We start from the raw sequence: 18,565 nt of genomic DNA, 5'->3' as shown, positions 1-18,565 counted from the left end.
TGCCTGGAGTGGCCTTTGTGCAGCTGACTCATCTAGGGAAACTGAGTGATGATGGCTGTCTGATGAAGACTGGGCCCTGAGCACGCTAACATGACTAATGCCACCACAGGTAAAATACCAAGAACATTTTCCAAAACCCACATGAACAATTCTAGGATCACTTACATTCTAGATTGTTCTTTGGTCAACTTCCATTAGTTGAAATAAATATTTCCCGGATGTCTACAACCACCACAAAGGTGCATAATCCATCCTTGAGCTCCCTGGGTAGGCAACCCCAACACTGCCCTACATAAGGACAGACTTTGAATGTTAACTCACTTTCATTCCAGTTGAATCCATTTGTACAATAACTCAATGCCCACATATACTCTTTTTCCTGACTACAAAGGGAGGCATTTCATTTATCCTCCAAGAAGGCAAAGTTAACAACTCCCAAATGAATCAACCAGAGAAGTGAATCACAGTAGGACCAAGATTTTAGCATAAACACTGCAGAGTAGGCAGCATGGGTAGATTTTGAGTAAGAAGATCTAGATTTAATTTACCAGCTATGAGATCTTGGTCCAGTCATTTCATCTAAGAGTGTTTTCCCATCTGTAAAATGAGGATATTTACACTTAAATCTCATGGTAACATCGTCTACCACGTACTATGCATGTTTATCATGTTTTTTATCTGTAATGCTCAAAATCACCCTTCAAGGGTCCTTCAGTTGGAGTTCAGACTCGCACAGAGATCCAGCGATGAGACCAGAAACGAACATGCAAACCCTCCCATTTATGTCTACTTGTGCATTTTTATCCTGGTTCTCAACCAGGGACACAAGGGGATCTCCGGATCTGGGGTGAAGATGGAGGAAGAACAGAGGCCTTAGGTGTGCGCATCTTGGAAAAACTTTCCATTTGACTCTGATGTTTGCTCCCCAGTCTAGTCTATGAGATAGCAATTTCAACAAAAGGACCAAACCACTAGTTTATAAGATTGACGTGGGTGTGTACCGTCTGGAGGGAAGGCAAGAACCACAGAGAGAAATGAGGAAACTTTTAGGATGACGGAAATGTACCTTGGTTGTGGTGTTGGTTTCACAGATGTACACAATCTTCCAACTCACTGTGCTGTAATTTTTTCTAATGATTACAGTTTATTGTACATGAAATTATGCCTTAATAAAATTGATTAAAACACTGAATTGCCAATCCCAGCTCCTAAACAGCAGGAAATCTCATGGAACGTTTCTCCTGGAACACTACTCACCCACCAACCCAAATGCATGTCCTCTGAGTTGCTCTTTCAGTGTGAGCGCTGGAACAGTACTGATCCCTCAACACTCTTCTCGCCCCTGGGCCACTGAGCGGGGCTTTGAACAGGCGGTCAGCGGCACAGCCCAAAGCTCAACTGTCACGCAGGGCCTGGGATAATGACCTCGGCCTCATGAGAACCACACCATGGTCTCGAACACCGGACAGATCAAGTCCCTGCGTGTGACTTATTCACAGTCCGTAGCTTGGGTGAGACAGACCGAGTTATACACAATTCTCCGACGCTATCAAATTCTTAACTGTAAATCAGCGGTCACCCACTGAAAACTTTGTCCTAACCAACTGAACTAACCAACTTTTGAGGAAGAAGACAATGATACCTCTAAGCTTCTAGAGAGACAGTAAGTTCCAAATGTATTTACAAGTAAGATGCTTCAGTATATGTTATACATTTGTATAGAAGCCAAGACGATGTGTTCTAAAATCCAATTATACACTAATTTCTAACTTTTATTTCCATCTTTAGTGCCTTAGTAACTTTTTTTATCAACTGTTTTAAAAGGTCAGCGGAATATAAGCAAAACGTCATAAGATCTTTAACAAGCTAACATTGTGAATCAATGATTTGCACAAGCACTTTTGACCAAATTAAGCATTTTAGAACAGTTTGTTTTCTAACCAAAAAGCACGAATATTCTGTATTTTATTTTCAGTACCTTATGTATATTATTGTAAATATCTTGTCATATTTTATGAAATCTATACTTAGAAAATTAAATTTATGATTTGCAAGATAAAGAGTAAGATAACAGGACACGTCCTGTGAGTGAAGATGTATAGTCAAAGTCTGTGTTAAATTTTTAAAAATGAGCCTGCCTTGGAAATTCTATATTTTTCTTACATTCATGCAAAAATATTGTGGACTCAGTTTCATTGCATTTGGTGGCTGCAAAAGAAGCACAACATTTGATTAACCTATTATGAGTAGAATGTTCCTAAAAGATAATTATTTATCTTTTAGATTAATAAATTTCTGGAGAAGCCAAACACTTGACACAAACAAAATTGAAACACTTGATCAATTTTTTACTTCAAAATGTCTACAAAGTTTTAATTCTCCATTATACAAATAATTTTTCAAAATTCAGACATTATTCAAATGTAAGCCAAAGTCCTTATACAAATAGAATACACACAAAGATCAAAAATATACATATTCTCTCAGCAAACTTTGTTACATAAATAACAGAAATATATACAGCTGCTATTTTCAATCTAAAATACAATTATCTTAACACTGTGACCACATCTGAAGGTACTAGAGCCAAAAGAGACACTACAGCAAAAGTTAAATGATGAGAAATTCATTTTATGACAACTACAATTATAAAGAGACAGAGAATCAATCTTAGGGGAACGTACACCTTACACGCAGATCTTCTTTTTCACTTCACTGTGTTCCTGTTTTAGAATATTCGCTGGATGGGTGAACTCCACAACCCCTCCAGCAACCCTGACCCTGCCACAAAAGCCAGCACACGTGAATAACTACACAATCTACGTCTTTGCACTCTGGCGCAGATGTAAAAAGAACTCTTTAAAAGTTAAACCTGCATGAACCTGTGTTAAAATTTTCCAAGTAAGCTAAATTGGCTACTGAAAAAAAGTCAAATAAATCTTTTAAAGTAGGAAATGTTAGAAAAAACCCAAACCCTTGAAAAGTCTTAACGTAGCAAAGCAATAAAGAAAAATTATACCAGTGGTTCCCCAGAAAAAAGCAACTCAAACAGGTGTATGTTTAACTACGTTTTGCCCCAGAAATTCTCCTTCCTTTTCTGAGCTCGTGCCAGAGTCTGAAACGCCCGGAGACTAGAAGCTGCAGAGCGAGCAGAAATCTCAGATAATCTGTCCTCATCTGCAACGAAAAAATCACATCTAGTGCAAAAAATCTCTCTTATAAAAATGTTTTACAACATTAACAGAAAAGTAAAAGCATCAAGTTTTGTAATGTCAATATTGACTCGGTTAGAAACAAGTAACCTATTACAATATAAGATATGAACATTTTCAGGATAGTTACAGTAATTTTCCAAGTTTACGGTACTTAGAAATCAAACATCTTACTGTTAAATGAGCATTCTGTTTCCTTCATGAAATCCCACAATGTCACTGCCTAAACACATGGCCTATGATTTCAGTATTACTTGGAAATAATTCATCATCATACTGTTTGTCCTACTTTAAAACGCACAGCTGCTCTGAGAAAAAAGCTTTTTAAAACTTTTTAAAAACAAAATGCCATAGTTTAACATGGTACTTACATCACATTTCTAAAACAATCTCACTTAATGTAGAAATAATATTTGACTTTAATTGCTACTTTCATTATTACTGAAATTCCTCATTATGAGTAAGCAAATCTATTATAAGATTATTTGTAACATTGTTCTTCTATTAAAAAGAAAACAAAACTGGATTCAAAGTGTCCACATATTTGCATTTCAAAACATAACAACTTGATTTCTAATTGATTCATATTTCACTGAATTCTGAAAAAAGTCCCAAACTTGCTAAGAGGAGAGAAAACCTTCAACATGTGTGAACTTATATAAAGTATTAATTCAAATTTACTTTCAAATCCAATATCTCTAAGTTCAATAATTTCATACTTCTTAGTATGAATTAAAATAGTAATTTCAATTGTCCAAGAATTCAAAATTCCTCCTGTCACTATTAGAAGCAAATGAATTTGTCAAAATGAAAACCACACAGGAGGAGAAAAGCCCATTTTCCCTAATCATATTTTCTGAGAATTGAAAATTAACAAGAATATACAGGCATTTGAAAAAAATGACGGACATAATGCTGGGCCAAATTCCTGAGGCCCCAGCTAGCCAAGTGGAAAAAGAGGAAGAGTACCAACCTCAGTGTAACACGAGGCACAATCTCACACCATCTGCTTGCCTAGAAAAAAGGCTTTTGCCCTAGTTTACTCATCTGTAAAATGGGGATAATTTCACCCTCACAGGGTTTCATGGATCCAGTGAAATAACACATGGTATACTCTGTAAACCATGCAGTGCTAATCAAATGTGAGACCGTTATACCACCACAAATGACCAGATAATACCCCTCACACTCTTATCCTGTGTTATCCGACTATGGAAATACCTTCATCGTTAAAGGCTTCACGCTGAGGTAACTGGAAACTGTTCATCCTTGCTTTTCTCACTTAAAAAAAAAAAAGGAGAAGAAATTATCCTTCAAAGCCACCCAACAGTATATCTTATTATAGTAAACGCTTAGTGAAAGGAGGCTGTCCAAAGTTTTATTAGTTTTAAATCTTTAATAGGAAGTCCTATCAAAGGGTCACTCACTAAATTATAAGGTGCTTATTTAGCAAATATGTAAACAAACAACAGATAACCTCCTAGAAGTCTTTTCGATGATGATACTGATCTATTCCAACTTTAAAGAAACCTACTGGGCTTCTGTTTAAAGATGGCAGATGGACCACATACGTTTACAAGACTGACATAAACCCACAGGACAAAGAAAACAGCCATCAAGTTCTGGAAAGCAGAGCAGCTGGAAGGGCCATGAGCATGACCATCACCCCATGGCTGGGTCCTGGGCCCACAGGGGAGGGAGACTGAGAAGAACCAATTTGTCCCCCAAAGACCCAGGGTCTGGGAGTACCGTGCACCATGGAAAGCTGGAGTGAAGGTGAGACTGAACCACGAAACTGGCTGGAAGTCTTTTTACAAAACAGTCCATCTGCCAGAGCCTTCTTGAAATTTGCACAGCTGGGTATCGGTGCCTCTCCCAAAACGGGAATGGAGGTTTTGTCTCTCAAGGTTCATCAGAGCCACTCTGACTACAGGACACCAGGCCCCACTGAGGGCACAGGCACCAAATTCACAACAGGGGGTTATATGGATCATTCATCTCCTCAAAGAGATGAGACACGCCATCCATGACCTGAGAACAGGGTGCTGTACGAAAGGAGGATGGAGCGTTAAAAAATTCATAGAAATTAAAAATACAGCAAAATTTTTTTAAAAACTCAAAAGCAGGTAAAAATTAAAAATCAGTAACCCTTTCAGGGGGCTGGCCCAGTGGTATAGTGGTTAAGTTCTCACGCTCTGCTTCAGTGGCCCAGGTTCATGGGTTTGGATCCCGGGCGCAGACCTACAACACTCATGCCATGCTGTGGCAATGATCCACATACAAAATACAAGAACACAGATGTTAGCTCAGGGTGAATCTTCCCCAGCAAAAAAAAAAAAAAAAATCAGTAACCCTTTCTAATTAAAATAAAAAGACAGAGATAGAAAATAGGAGAGCAAGATAAGAAACTGAGACCACGTTCAACACATCCAACACCTGAATAATGGGACAGCCAGAAAGAGGAAACCGAAAATGGAGGGGAAGAAATTACTGACTAAATAATGCAAGAAAATTTCCCAGAAGTGAGGGACCGAGTTCCCACATTGAAAAGGTCGACCTAGTACTAGCAAAATGAAAAGAAACCCATTGTAAAATTTCAGAGTATTAGGTACAAAGAGAAGATCCCAAATGCTGCCAGGAAAGAAAAAGCCACGTACAAAAGATTAAAAATGAAAAGAGCATCAGACTTCTCACTAGTAACGGCGTTAAGTCAGAAAGGAGCAGAGCAACGCCTAATAAAACTAAAGGAAAATAACTTATGACCTCCAGTTCCACATCCAGGCAACATGTGGCAATGCCTGAAGACCTTGTTGGCTGTCACACCGGCCGTTGCCTCTACGTGTCAGGGAAAGAACCTGAGACACGTCACACTTACGAACGGGAACTTGGGTACAACATGACTGAGTGTTCAAAGATGAGACTTTTCCTATTTAAAAAAATCTATTATGTTAACTAAAATCTAAAAGACAATTTATTAACGTATGTACATACTTACAGCCCTTGTACCTATTAGTATAACACTTTCATTTTAAAGGACAAAAATTAAAACCAAAGTAATCACCATTGTGCTGGAATTCTGGGTCTCTCAGAGAGCCCTGAATGCGCCTCGAGGGATGCCAGTAGGACAGAGCACAGGGTGGAGGAGGAGGCCGCCCGGGGGGCTGTGCTGGGTAGTCTGGGACTGGTGAGACTGGATGAGCTGCCGCAGCAAGTCTGCGGACGTCGGCGTCAGAATCCTCCCTCAAAGGCAGGGGGTCAACTGTTCTGATACCAGCAGCCGGAGAAGTCAGCAGAGACAGAGCACGACTTTCTTTCTAAATGACAAAAGATAAAAGATGCACGTGCAGCTAGATAAAGATTTATCATTTAACACACAAAAATATAACCATAAATGCAGAAAATATGAGGAAAATTTACGTTAACTTCTATGTGGGCAAGATTTTATAAGCCTAACAACCAACATATATAAACATACTTAGCTATATAAAATATAAATAAAAACATTAAAAAATAACAGAAAAATGACAAACATAGGCAAAACATACAACTTACATGACTGACAACGAATTATCATCATTGCTACATAAATATTTCTTTAAAAAAGATAAACCTACTTAAAAATAGAAAAAAGATTTGTGGAAGCAATTCATATACACACAAACTACAAAAAGTAAATATATTCCACTTCACTAATAATCAAATAATTTCAAAATAAAAGCATTGAGATACCAATTTTTCACTTACCAAATTACAAAGAATAATTTTCTAAAAAACATACTATAATACCCAGAGCTGGCAAGGATGGAAAAGATGCGTACTCATACAGTGCTCTTGGGAGGATAATCTTTCAGGGAGGCTGGCAAAACATAGCAGAAGCCTTAAAATTTTGACGACACAATAATACTTGGGGAGTATTTACATAAAAAAAGATAATAACAATATGAACAAAAATGTAGCTAACGGATGGATTTCTTTATAGCATTTTCTAAAAAAAATTAAAAATAACCATAGGTATGTAGTTTAAAAAAACAGGCTTCAACAATAAGCATCTGGTTAAAAAACTATAACTATAGACGGCATGTCATGTCACTATTAAAATTAGATTATAAATGATATTTAATGATATGAAGTCTGTTCACATACATTGCTAAGTGAAAAAGAACAGATTAGGAAAGCTTATCTGCTATACAGTAAATACACCATCTACCTAAATAACTCAGAAATCCCACAGCGGACGGCCCTGAACAGTAGGTGTGATGTCATCTATTTTCCTTCAGTTTGGTCCACACTGGCAATGGATCACATCTAAAGTCCCTGTAGGACTGTACTTCTTAGGAGAATGCAAACCAGTGAGATCCACCACAGTTCCCGACTCCCCCAACTCTCCCTGTAGCCGCTGCCTTTAGTTATTGACTTTTGAGCATGTCCCCATGAAAACGTGACCTCCACGAGGGCGGGGATGCTGTCTTGAGCACCCACGACTCCTCAGGCCCTGGAACAGTGCTGGGCGCAGAGCAGGAGCACAGAAGATACTGAATGGAGCAAATGAAGCAACACTCCTGACACTCCCCTCCCAAGACGGCTCGCGTCCCAGGTGCTTTTATTCAGTGCACGGCACCCGCCATCCATCCTGCTGTGCAGCCAGAAACCTAGTCATTCCTGGTGTCTCGTCCCCCACTGTCCAACCCAGCACCAAGCCTGACACTGCTCCCCTTACACAATTCCTCAGTTTCATCCCCTTCTACATATGCCCACCCTCCCCAGTCCAAGCTATCAACAGCTCCTGCCCACACCACCACAATGGCCTAAAGGGCATCCTGTCTACTCTGGCCTTTCACGGCGGCCTTTCACCGGCTTCCCATTGCTCCCGAGATAATGACAGAAATTCTCAACAGCACTGTTTTCCAGGCTCTTCGTGCACCTGCTCCCTGCCACCCACCGTCTGTCTTTGTCTCTTAGCCCCCGTCCTCTCTCTCCACTTATCTGGGCACCTCCTCCCCACCCTTCCCACCTGTTCCACTCTTCCTCTACATCTAACTCAACTAAGACTCCTTCTGAGAAGCTGCCTGGCCTCTGGGACAAGGTCAGTTCCTCCAGAATAGCACTATATACTTCTTCTTCCAAATTCTTATTAGTCTTCATTTTACTTCTTTGTTGTGACTCTTTGATTAATGTGTATCTCTCTCACCAGACTGTGGGTTCCATAAGATCATGCACCATGGCTACTTCTGCTCACTACCATTACCACTTGCGCGTATTAGATAAGAAACATCTGCTGAACGAACAAATGAAGTGAGCGGACACACACTTGGGTTTTAGTATCGTCTATAAAATGTGAAAATGGCACTTGACGATCAAACCAATACGATGAGAATTCTACTCTCAAGTTCTGAGAGACAGTGTTGTTTAGGGACTAAAAATATGGGCTCAGAGGACACACTACCTGGAGCCAAACTCTACTCCCCCATTCGGCAGCTGTGTGACCTCAGTTTCTTCAACTAAATGAGAATAATAACAGTAAATCACCCCTGCCCCGAGTCTCATGAAGACTGAACAAGTTAACGCACGTGAAGTACTTCACACAGGGCGCACAAACTAGTAGGTGCTCAGGAAATGCTACCCATTATGATCATCCCCACATAAGTCAGCCAGATTGCTGCTGCCCCAAACACCCACAATTCAAGGTGTGCTGTTAATAGTCATAGCTAACAGTGTTGTTAACAGCGAAAAAATTTCTGGATATTATGATTATATATTCTTCCTAATTCCTATTGCAAAAAGAGATATAGAATGATATTAATCAAGGACAATTGAGTAATGGGGATAATTTACTGGAAACTGAATGACTTACAGATTTAATTTTATTATAATATTAGCTTTTATAAGAAAACAAAGGGGAAAAATGATTGTGTATATCAGGTTTAATGACTCCTCTGCTTACCAGGAACCAAGGGGCAGACAACGGGAAATGACCAAATCCAGCCTGGTATAGCTCCTGGTAGTGCTGGCGGCAGAAAATGCACATGGAGGGGGTTCTAATTCAGTTGTTAATAAGAAACTTGTTTATTTGAGAGGAGTTTCTAATTAAAATGTCACAACTGTATTGTGTGTACAGTGAGGTGGAGATTGGCATTAAAGTGTTAAAAGACAGCACTGCTCTATTTTAATTAAGTACTTAATTTTATTTAATTATTCAATAAATTAATTCCACAATAAATGAAAATAATACAAATAACTCCAGCTGCAAATAGGGACTGGAGCCACCCTCTTCAGCATAGTCAGCCCTGTGGGCGAAACTGCCTAGACGCGCACACCTTCCAGGAAGCAGCCTGGACTCCTGAGGGGCAGAAGAGTCCACGGGGGCAAGAGATTCCCGACACCTGATTCTGACCAATCCTCTGACCGTATTCCTACAGCCACATTTCCTTTCATAAACCAGCGTACACATGAGCAACAGGAAATGGTTTAGATACTCTGTCACTCCAGTAACACTCACTCAACACGTGCTTAATGAGGACCTGCGATGAGCTGGGCTCTGCCCCAAAGACTGGGGTTGGGGGACTGGGCTCTGACCTCATCTCCTGCCTCTCCCCACCACCTGGAAACTCTCTGCTGTGCCCTCTGGAACTCATGACAGCCAGCAGCAAGACCCCCTGGAGAAATGCAACCTCTTCTCTGCTACTTATCCCGATTATACATTAGGCCTTGTCATCACTGGTAACCACAACCTCCCCATGATCTCAATTTCTGACCACCACCTCCTAACTTTAAAACTAACCCTCACAGGCACCCCAATTCCAACAGGTCCTCAAGTCTGCCAAGACCTTCCATCCCTTGCTCCTGTCACCTTTGCTCTGTACCTTACTTCTCAAGTCCTATTTTCCCTCCCTAACCAACTCGACCTCCACAGCCAATCATTATAATCACTCCCTGCATTTATCTTAACTCCCTGGCCCCCTTTCTCACCTTGTCTTACTCCCTTGACAAACATGAACCCCAGTTAAATCCAACTGTCTGCCTATCTGGCACCTCTGCAGCCAGACGTGCCTGGAGAAAAACACACAACCTGCCCTGACACCAAATTCGTGACCTCTAACCTAGAACGGCCCTGAATGTTGCCCTGCAGTATCACACGTTTCTCTGGCCCTCTCACTCTCCCACCCTCTGAGAAGACCACGGCATGCCGCCTTCTCTCTCCTCCGACTTCCACGTTGTCTTCCCCAGCCTCATTCTCAGCAAGGATCTTTCTTCACATGCTAACAGGAGCAATCAAGAGACTTTCCAAAAGCTCCTGCCACATCTCCCGAGACCTCACCAGCGGCCCATGTACTCTGCCTTCCCTCTTGTAACAGTGAAGGGCTGTCACAGTGCCCAGGGCCAACCGTTCACCTCTCCACCAGATCCTACACCCTTTCTCTGCTCAAGAACATCCTTCCAGCGACTTGCTCTCACTCCCACATCAGCTTTTCTCTCTCTCTAAAACTGTTCTCATCAACATACAAACATGCTGTTACCTCCTCCATCTTGATCTCACCTCATCCAACTCCCACTCCATTCATCTGCTCCCCCTTCACGGCAAAACTCTGGGAAGAACTGTCTGTGATGGCTGCTCCACCTCCACTCCTCTCCACTCTCCTAAACTCACTTGCATTTAGGCTTGTGTCCCTCCCCACCACCAGAACTGCCCTTTGTCAGGGTCACCACTCACCTCCATGTTGCTCAAGCCAATCATCGATTCTCAGACCCTCCTAACCCCTCAGGAGCTCTGACACGCCCTCCTCCTGGACACCTCCAGACACCAGCCTCCTGTTCCTGCCACCTCACTGGCTGCTCCTCTTCAGTCTCTTTGCTGGTTACTCCTCAACTTCCCAGTATCAAAAACCTGGGGCTCAGACCTGTCTACACCTACTCTTCTCTGTCTATATGCACTCCCTCGATGATCTCCCCAGTCTCAAGACCTCACATACCTGCACCACCTCTAGGACAAGGAGCCTCGAACCTGTACCTGCAGCCCGACCGCTCCTTTACACGCAAACTCAGTCAACTCCCTCCTCCACAGGCCTACTCACATGTCTGATAAGCTGCTCAAATCTAACGTGTCCACACAGAACTCTGGGTCGTCCCTGACAAATCTTTTCCGCACACTGTCTCCCATCTCACTTAAACGGCAACTCCATCCTCATCGCTCAGGCCAAACATCTTGACTCATCCTTGATTCTTCTTTCTCCCACACCACAGCTTATCCATCGGCAAATCCTGACCGCTGCACCTGCACTGGACACCCAGAATCGGACTCCCTCACGCGACCCCACTCCACCACAGGATCCCAAGGGCCACCACCGCTTGCCTGGATGTTGTAACTGACCCCTATCACTCTGCCCCCCAAAGGCTTCCCGTTTCATCCAGAATAAAATTCAAAGTCTTTGCTCTGACCCACAGGGCCCCACACGATTTACTCCCCCACTCCTCCCCTCTCTGCTCCAGCCACGCTGCGCTCCGGGCCGGTCCTCAGGGAATCAGGTACTTCTCACCTCAGTGACTGTGCACTCGCCGTTCTTTCCCGAGAAAGCCTTCCCAGGTATGCACACGGGTCAGTCCGTCCCCCACTTCAGTTCCGCTCAACACCACCCCTCAGTGAGAAGCCCCCCGGCCACCTCCTACGCACGTGCCCTGCTTTAGTTTCCTCCTCAGTACTCACCACTATGCAGATACTATGTCATTTTACCCAGTTACCCCAAGTATTGTCTCTCTCCTCCACCAGAAGAGAGGTTCCGCGAGGGCCAGGACTGCCTGTCTCTTTCCCTGCTGTATTGCCAGGGCCAGAACAGCACCTGGAGCACACCTGCCACACAGCAGACGTCCAGTAAACAGTGTTGTTCTTCTTCCCGCTCTCCCTGTCGAGTCACTGCTGACAGGATTTAAAAGGACACCAGCAGAAATACAACGCCACCACCAGCAAGACAATTCAATGCCTTTGCCGTCCTAAAAGTGGGTTAACAGCATTATCTCCACACACAATAGACAGAATTCTCTAAAATCTGAAGCTATCCTTCATCTAGTAACATGTGACAAAAATAATCACTGCCCCAAAACATAAACATTTACCTTCCTAAAGTCACTCTTTGCCATTTCTAAGCCATCCTGAGAGGGCACTCTTTTCCTCTGTTCTGGGACTGGAGGCTTCACTTTGGATGGAGACACTAAAACAGCACCACCTGGAAAAGTGCAGAAGATGACAAGTGTCGGTTAAACTAAATCACACGTAGAAACAGCAGGTTAAGTCAGAACTGCACCGTGTCTGTGATTACCAACAGCCGGGGTGGTGAGATCGTGGTGAGTCCTCTGGATCCCACCAAGTTCTCTCAGCTTCGGAGTGGGAAGCCGGCCTCCTCTTCCCGAGGAGACAGAAGAGTCCGACCTACAAATGAAAACAATCCGATATGAAGCATTTCCCGAGAAAATATGGTCAAAAATACTTTGCCATCATTATGCAAGAATAAAATACAAAACTTATAAGGTAAGGCCGTTTTGTTTAACTGAGTCCTGGAAAAGAGGGACTACACCACAGCAGCAACAACATCCCATCAGGGCCTCAGTTCCCTATTAGCTGTAAAACTCATGAACAAATGAAAAGGATTGGGACTATGGACAAAAGACACCATTATCAAGAGGAGACAACCACTCCCCGAAGAAATTTGCATATAAATCAACAGGAATTAGCTATTCGCAGAAATCACTTATTTTAATATTACAAAGCATTATCTTTTCTTTCTTTTTTGGTATAACCATCTGATATTAAAGAGTATCAGCTATTTTCCTTAAATCACAAAGAAAGTCATTCTTCCAGACACATGTACAAATCTAGCAAATCATAACGAGGACATAAATAAAAATGACCCTGACTCCTTCCTCCCAAGCAGCTCAATTACCAGTTAGTGGCACCAACACTTGAGCAAATCCAAGTATAAACCATATAGAAATGCCTACGTTACGACGTTAAAGTGAAATCTGCTCTTCATTAGTCATAAAACCAAAAGCGTAAACCACTATACTTAATTAGTGACAACACAAGACACGTACGAACTGTGCACAATAATGCTTCTGTATGGTGACCGATCTAAAACTCTCACCCTTCCTTCATCTCGTCGGCCTCAGACTTCTCATGTTCTTCCGACTTCTCTGGCTCTGCTGTAGAAACCTGCTTGTCCCTTTCCCTCTTCTCCTCCTCCGCCTCCTCCGCCTCCTCCCTCGGTTGCTCCTGTGTGTCCTCATTGGTGTCCTCTGCACCCCAGGCCAGACGCCTCCTAACAGGTACAGTGGGTGCCTCTGACACACCCAATTTCTCCGTGGCGTTTTTCTGGGGGTGGTCGTCCAAGACAGGTTTTTTCCCTTCTAGTTTTGCAGAAGGACATTTCTGCAAAGCCTTATGGCTTGTAGGATCTCTGCATAACAAAATAAGTTTTATTTTAAACTTGAGCAGTTTGAGGTTTCTAGTTTATACCAATTTTAGTAAGTCCGTCATTCCCTTCCACTGTTCACAACTCTATGTTTCCCACAGATATTGCCTTGCCCAGATATTGAAGAAAGAAATCTAATTAAGAGTTCATTTTACAGTATAATAAAGTGACAATCTACAGTTTCTATTAAAACATTCCAAAATAAAATATTTCTCTCTCTCTTGCTCCTACTGTCACATATACATGCCTGCACCACTGCTGACAATACTCACACGTATGCCCTAAACTGGCATTTACACATAAACTAGGACCCACATGGTCTAACTCGTACAGTTACACAACTCGGGCTTGTGCACAAACTCAAGTGTACTTGTGGATCAAGTAAGTTGATCCAAATTTTATACTTTACATAGATTAATCTTTATAAGACATTGTTAAAAAACAGATTTTGTGATGAACTTAAATCAGATGTCACAGAATTTGAATTTACAGTTCAATTTGATATGTATGACTACATTAATATACTGTAACAACTAAACACTATTTTATCTGTTACAAATCAATGTGGCATTTCTCTTATAGTTAAATCATGTTCACTTTAAAACCCAAAACAGCAGAGAATTCTCTCACAGAATCAGGGCCTAAACTCCATATTAACCACAAAAATCCATTAATAGATGACAACGGACATGTATAACAGCTTATGTCTCTAAGTTTTTATTGTTGTTGCCTTTTTCTTTTACTTTTTAAAGTTTTTTTACATATACTGTATAATCATCCTCTTCTACTTTTAGCTGTTAACAAGGAATGTTATAAAATCCAGACTTCCAGATTTACATTATGTATTATTTATATATACAAGTATATAAAACAAGTATGTACAGCTTTATTTTTCAGAGAATAAATTAACAAAATGTAATAAGTGGCTGCACATTTCCATTTGACAAGGAGACAAATTCTGAGTAATCATGTCATTTTCCCCCATAACTCCATGATCTACAGAAGCTACAACTGTACCACCCACAAAGCCCCTCTCACCCCGCAAGATCCAGTGCTCTGATGTTGCTACTAATGGTTCCTTCTGAGCTCGTGGTCGAGGAGACATCCCAAAAGCAGTTGCTATCAGACAGAATCTGATTCAGGTGGTCCCGAGAAAAATGTGTTCCCTGAACTCGTTTCCTATAAAACTCGGCCTTCTCTCGGAGTTCTTTAACCTGTGCAGGGAGTGGAGACATCATGTTATTGCAAATGCTCCCTTGGAAATACCACCAAGTAGCACATCAAAGACACAGCACAAATACAGCCAGAGACCAAGGAGAAAGGAAGGCAAACCTAGCCACACACGTTCATCAGACTATGTGCATGTTTAAGCAGAAATTAACACAGTCAAGCTAAAGCACAATGCAGTTATTTTATTTCAGGCCAGCAGGCAGGGAGACATTTGTAGCAGCCAGAAAAATACTGACACCTACTTCTTACTTCAACTGAAATTACACAAGTACTCTACCCATTATTATAGTTTTTAAAAACTCAAAAGTAACCAACCTCCGCATACCACATGGCATTTAGAGAACCCTAGGGAAGAATACAGAAACACACTTAATGACAGGTTAACGCCATAACTGAATATAATGGAACCAATGAAATACCTTATAATTCTTCCCTCAAAATATATACCAAACTTGTCAGTCAATGCCTTTCTTACTATTTGTAGTCATATTTAATTCAGTAACCAAGATGTCTTAATATTACCTTGAAAATCAGTCCTGTTCCTGCACGGCTGGGATGCTGTCGATGACAGGCAGCCTGATCACTATCCCTCTTTCTCCAGCTCTGGAAGAGCGCTGACAGGCAGAAACCCCCAGCCCAGCTTCAGTCCCGGCCTCACACACAGCTGCTGCTACTACAGAAGCCCCACTGAGAGTTACGAGGCTCCCCCCAATTCCTCCACATTCCCTTGGAATCAGCAAAACCTCAACTTTTAAAAAATGTATTAAATATGTAATTTAAAAGACTATCCCACAAAATAATAATTGTAATATATTCAACAAAGTGACAGGAAAAAAAAATGCTCCGATAAACCATAAGGTGATTTGAATTCCCTAATACACAAATAACATTTTCATATGAAAAGGAGCCTTTCTCACTCATTTGAAACTTTCATTTTATACATCATACTGCCACCTGCTGGTTTCCCTAAATACAATTCAACAGCGTAAAAAAACTTAAGTTGCAGCTTAAAATTGTTTAAAATAATCTTTCTTTATTCTTGAAAAACTCTATATTTTTTCCTATAATACAGGTGGAATATTAACATTAAAAGGATATCCAGATACTGTCTGCTAAAAGTGCTTTTCTTTCACTTAATGGCAACAAAGCAAATAATGAAACTTGGCATCGCAAAAGCAATTGGAGAAACGTATCCTCAGCCCCTTAGGGAGACACTGCTGAAGGCCAAGGATGGAAGGCTGCACCTCCAGGGAATCAGCCAGGGCCAAGGACAAGCACCTGCGGTGGTGACATAAGGAGCCCTGTGACCCCGCAGGGCCCCACCGCCCTGAGGAGCCAAAGCCAAGACGTTCCCACAGAATTCAGAATACTGTCTTCTTCACTGTCCAAACAACTGAGCCATGTTCATTTACCACTTCCGCCAACTTTTACACTTAAAGAGAATTACTAGTAGTGGTTTTTGCATTGAAGAGAACTGAGACACATGGGGTGAGTCTGTGGAACTGCCAGCCAGCACATTCTGAACGCACAGGAACCTCATTATAAAGCACCTCGACAGCATCCAGACTGTATTCCCGGTAAGTCCCCCGTGTTTCGGTCCTTCATGGCCACTCCACCACCCACAGGAGAACATCTGCAAGCCTTGGTGGGGCTTCATCCTCCGCATACCCCACCAGCACTTACTCCCTTCTCCCCCTGACCGGTGAGCTCCTTGCGGGGAGGAAGAATGTAGCATTAAACACTGATTCCACAACCTGTCTTGAGTGTGGACAAAGTGCCAGGCCCACGTAGACGTCTGGTGCCAAAGACAAAGCAAGACAGTCCCTGCGGACTCAACGCTCACAGTCTGGGGGAGCAGGCAGACCTCGTCCTGTGATAAATTATCATCACAACATTAGTACGGTCTGCTCTGTAATAAACGAATGCGATAAATTGAAGGGGTGGTTCCAAAGGGGGTGCTGTCAGCCCTGCCCTGTGTGCAGGGTGGAGGGGGAGAGGCGGTGGGGGAGGCTGACTCCCCTCCCACGGGAGGACCTTACTGTTGACGAGTGAGGGGATGGCCGAATAGCCCGTCCGTGTACACAGTGATCCAGTTTTATTTGACATCAATTTTTTTAAAAAGAGGGAGGGGGGCTGGCCCGGTGGCACAAGTGGTTGAGTGCACACACTCCGCTACAGCCGCCCGGGGTTCGCCAGTTCGGATCCCGGGCTCGCACCGACGCACCGCTTGTCGAGCTTTACTTCACCAGCAATCTTGAGTAATAATCTTAGTGCTGACGTTATAATGTTTTACAAATACATGACTTTAAACTTCCATAATCCTAAACTAAGATGATAAAAGAGGAGGCTGATATTTCCCAAAGTAAGGTGTTCTACTAGAAAGAGAAGAAAAATCAATGGTGTGAACTCAGTATTAAAAACAACCCCTAGAGCCAACAACCAGAGCCTCTGAAAAGCATGTGAGTAAACCACCCAGGCTCAATTACAACTACACACGCCCCTCCTGGGGCAAGGAAGCCAGCAGACTATATGATATCAAAATTGTAAGCAGGATATTTTCATTTCTGAATTTCTTTTCCCAAATTAAGAATTCAACTAAATCGTTTAAAATTTACATGTAGAAAATTAAAACCCAGAAAACTGGGGGGAAAAATAAAAATTTTTTTCCCTAAAAATCATCCCCCCAAAATCAGGAGTCATCTTACACCTAGTAGTCTTTACAATGTCTATCAAATCACAGAACGTCTACCAAATATGGGACTTTATCTTGAAATAAAGTCCTATTTGTGGAAGACACAAAAGAAAAAAATTACCTCAACTAAGTCGTGTGGATGATCAGAAGCTTACCTAACAGTCAAGAAAAAAAGAACTAAACATGGATTCAGCAGCTGCTCTGAGGATGAGACCTTAGTATTGCCGGTTGTTATTAAGAAAGTCCTCTGAGGCAACACCGTGAAGAGCAACAGGCCAGAAGCCGCGTGACGGAGGTAAGTCTACAACCACAGACAGACAAAACCAACACCCAAACGCTCCAGGAAGAGGGGCTCGGGACTCAGGATAAGACACTCAGTGACTGATTAAGAGATTCGAACAGCACAGCATCTCAGACAAGACAGGAGGAAACGCAGATGACATACAGACTAGAAAACTGCGACGTGGCCCAAAAAGTGAGTTACTATCCTAATGACAGCAGTCACTGATGTCCAAGTGCACGTGAAGAGCGGGAATAATATTCCTTCACAAAATGTTAGGAGAAGGAAAATGAGGGGGTACCTTAGATACCTCCGAAGCAGCCACATACAATAAACGTCTTCCAGTAAAAAAAAAAAAAAAAAAAAACCTAAGATTGAAGTAAAACATGCCCCATATTAAATGTCTATGACCTGGTCATCTAACCCTGTTGTCACCACCGGTGATCACTGACTTCTTAGCTAAAATTTCTTATTCTTTTCTAACTCCAATTCACTTTTGAATTATTTTGCCCATAGAGGTTAAGGCAAACTATATCACTCATTTAAATATTTACAACCACCAATGGGAACTAATAAAACAAACCCCCCAAAAAAGCCACGTTACCAAGATATCCTAATAGGAAACCTTGAAGAGACAAATTAACAACAACAACAGAAATGCTCTCTTCCATCAGAGCAGGGCAAGGACTGTCAC

At 42.0% G+C, this 18,565-nt stretch overlaps 1 protein-coding gene across 2 annotated transcripts in view; it reads right to left on the bottom strand.

Moving 5' to 3' along the window:
* Positions 1–2,331: 2,331 nt before the first annotated feature.
* Positions 2,332–18,565, bottom strand: part of SAXO6 (stabilizer of axonemal microtubules 6) — a 29,661-nt gene continuing 13,427 nt past the window's right edge. Inside the window, exons 8-15 of one of the 2 annotated variants that reach the window (XM_004429385.3) lie at positions 15,215–15,244; positions 14,708–14,883; positions 13,343–13,654; positions 12,521–12,630; positions 12,318–12,427; positions 6,274–6,526; positions 4,434–4,493; positions 2,332–3,177 (exon numbers count right to left, since the gene is read on the bottom strand). In XM_004429385.3, the coding sequence (XP_004429442.2) occupies positions 3,065–3,177; positions 4,434–4,493; positions 6,274–6,526; positions 12,318–12,427; positions 12,521–12,630; positions 13,343–13,654; positions 14,708–14,883; positions 15,215–15,244 (1,164 nt within the window). In that variant the 3' untranslated portion in view covers positions 2,332–3,064. The remainder of the gene's footprint in view (positions 3,178–4,433; positions 4,494–6,273; positions 6,527–12,317; positions 12,428–12,520; positions 12,631–13,342; positions 13,655–14,707; positions 14,884–15,214; positions 15,245–18,565) is intronic. The other variant, XM_087442049.1, reaches the window with a different exon arrangement.

The sequence above is a fragment of the Ceratotherium simum genome, chromosome 17, assembly GCF_057802395.1.
Source record: "Ceratotherium simum simum isolate JZ-2026a chromosome 17, ASM5780239v1, whole genome shotgun sequence".
Classification (NCBI taxonomy): Eukaryota; Metazoa; Chordata; class Mammalia; order Perissodactyla; family Rhinocerotidae; genus Ceratotherium; species Ceratotherium simum.
The sequence above is the reverse complement of the archived record's forward strand: the minus strand, read 5'-3'. Positions and strand labels throughout refer to the sequence as shown.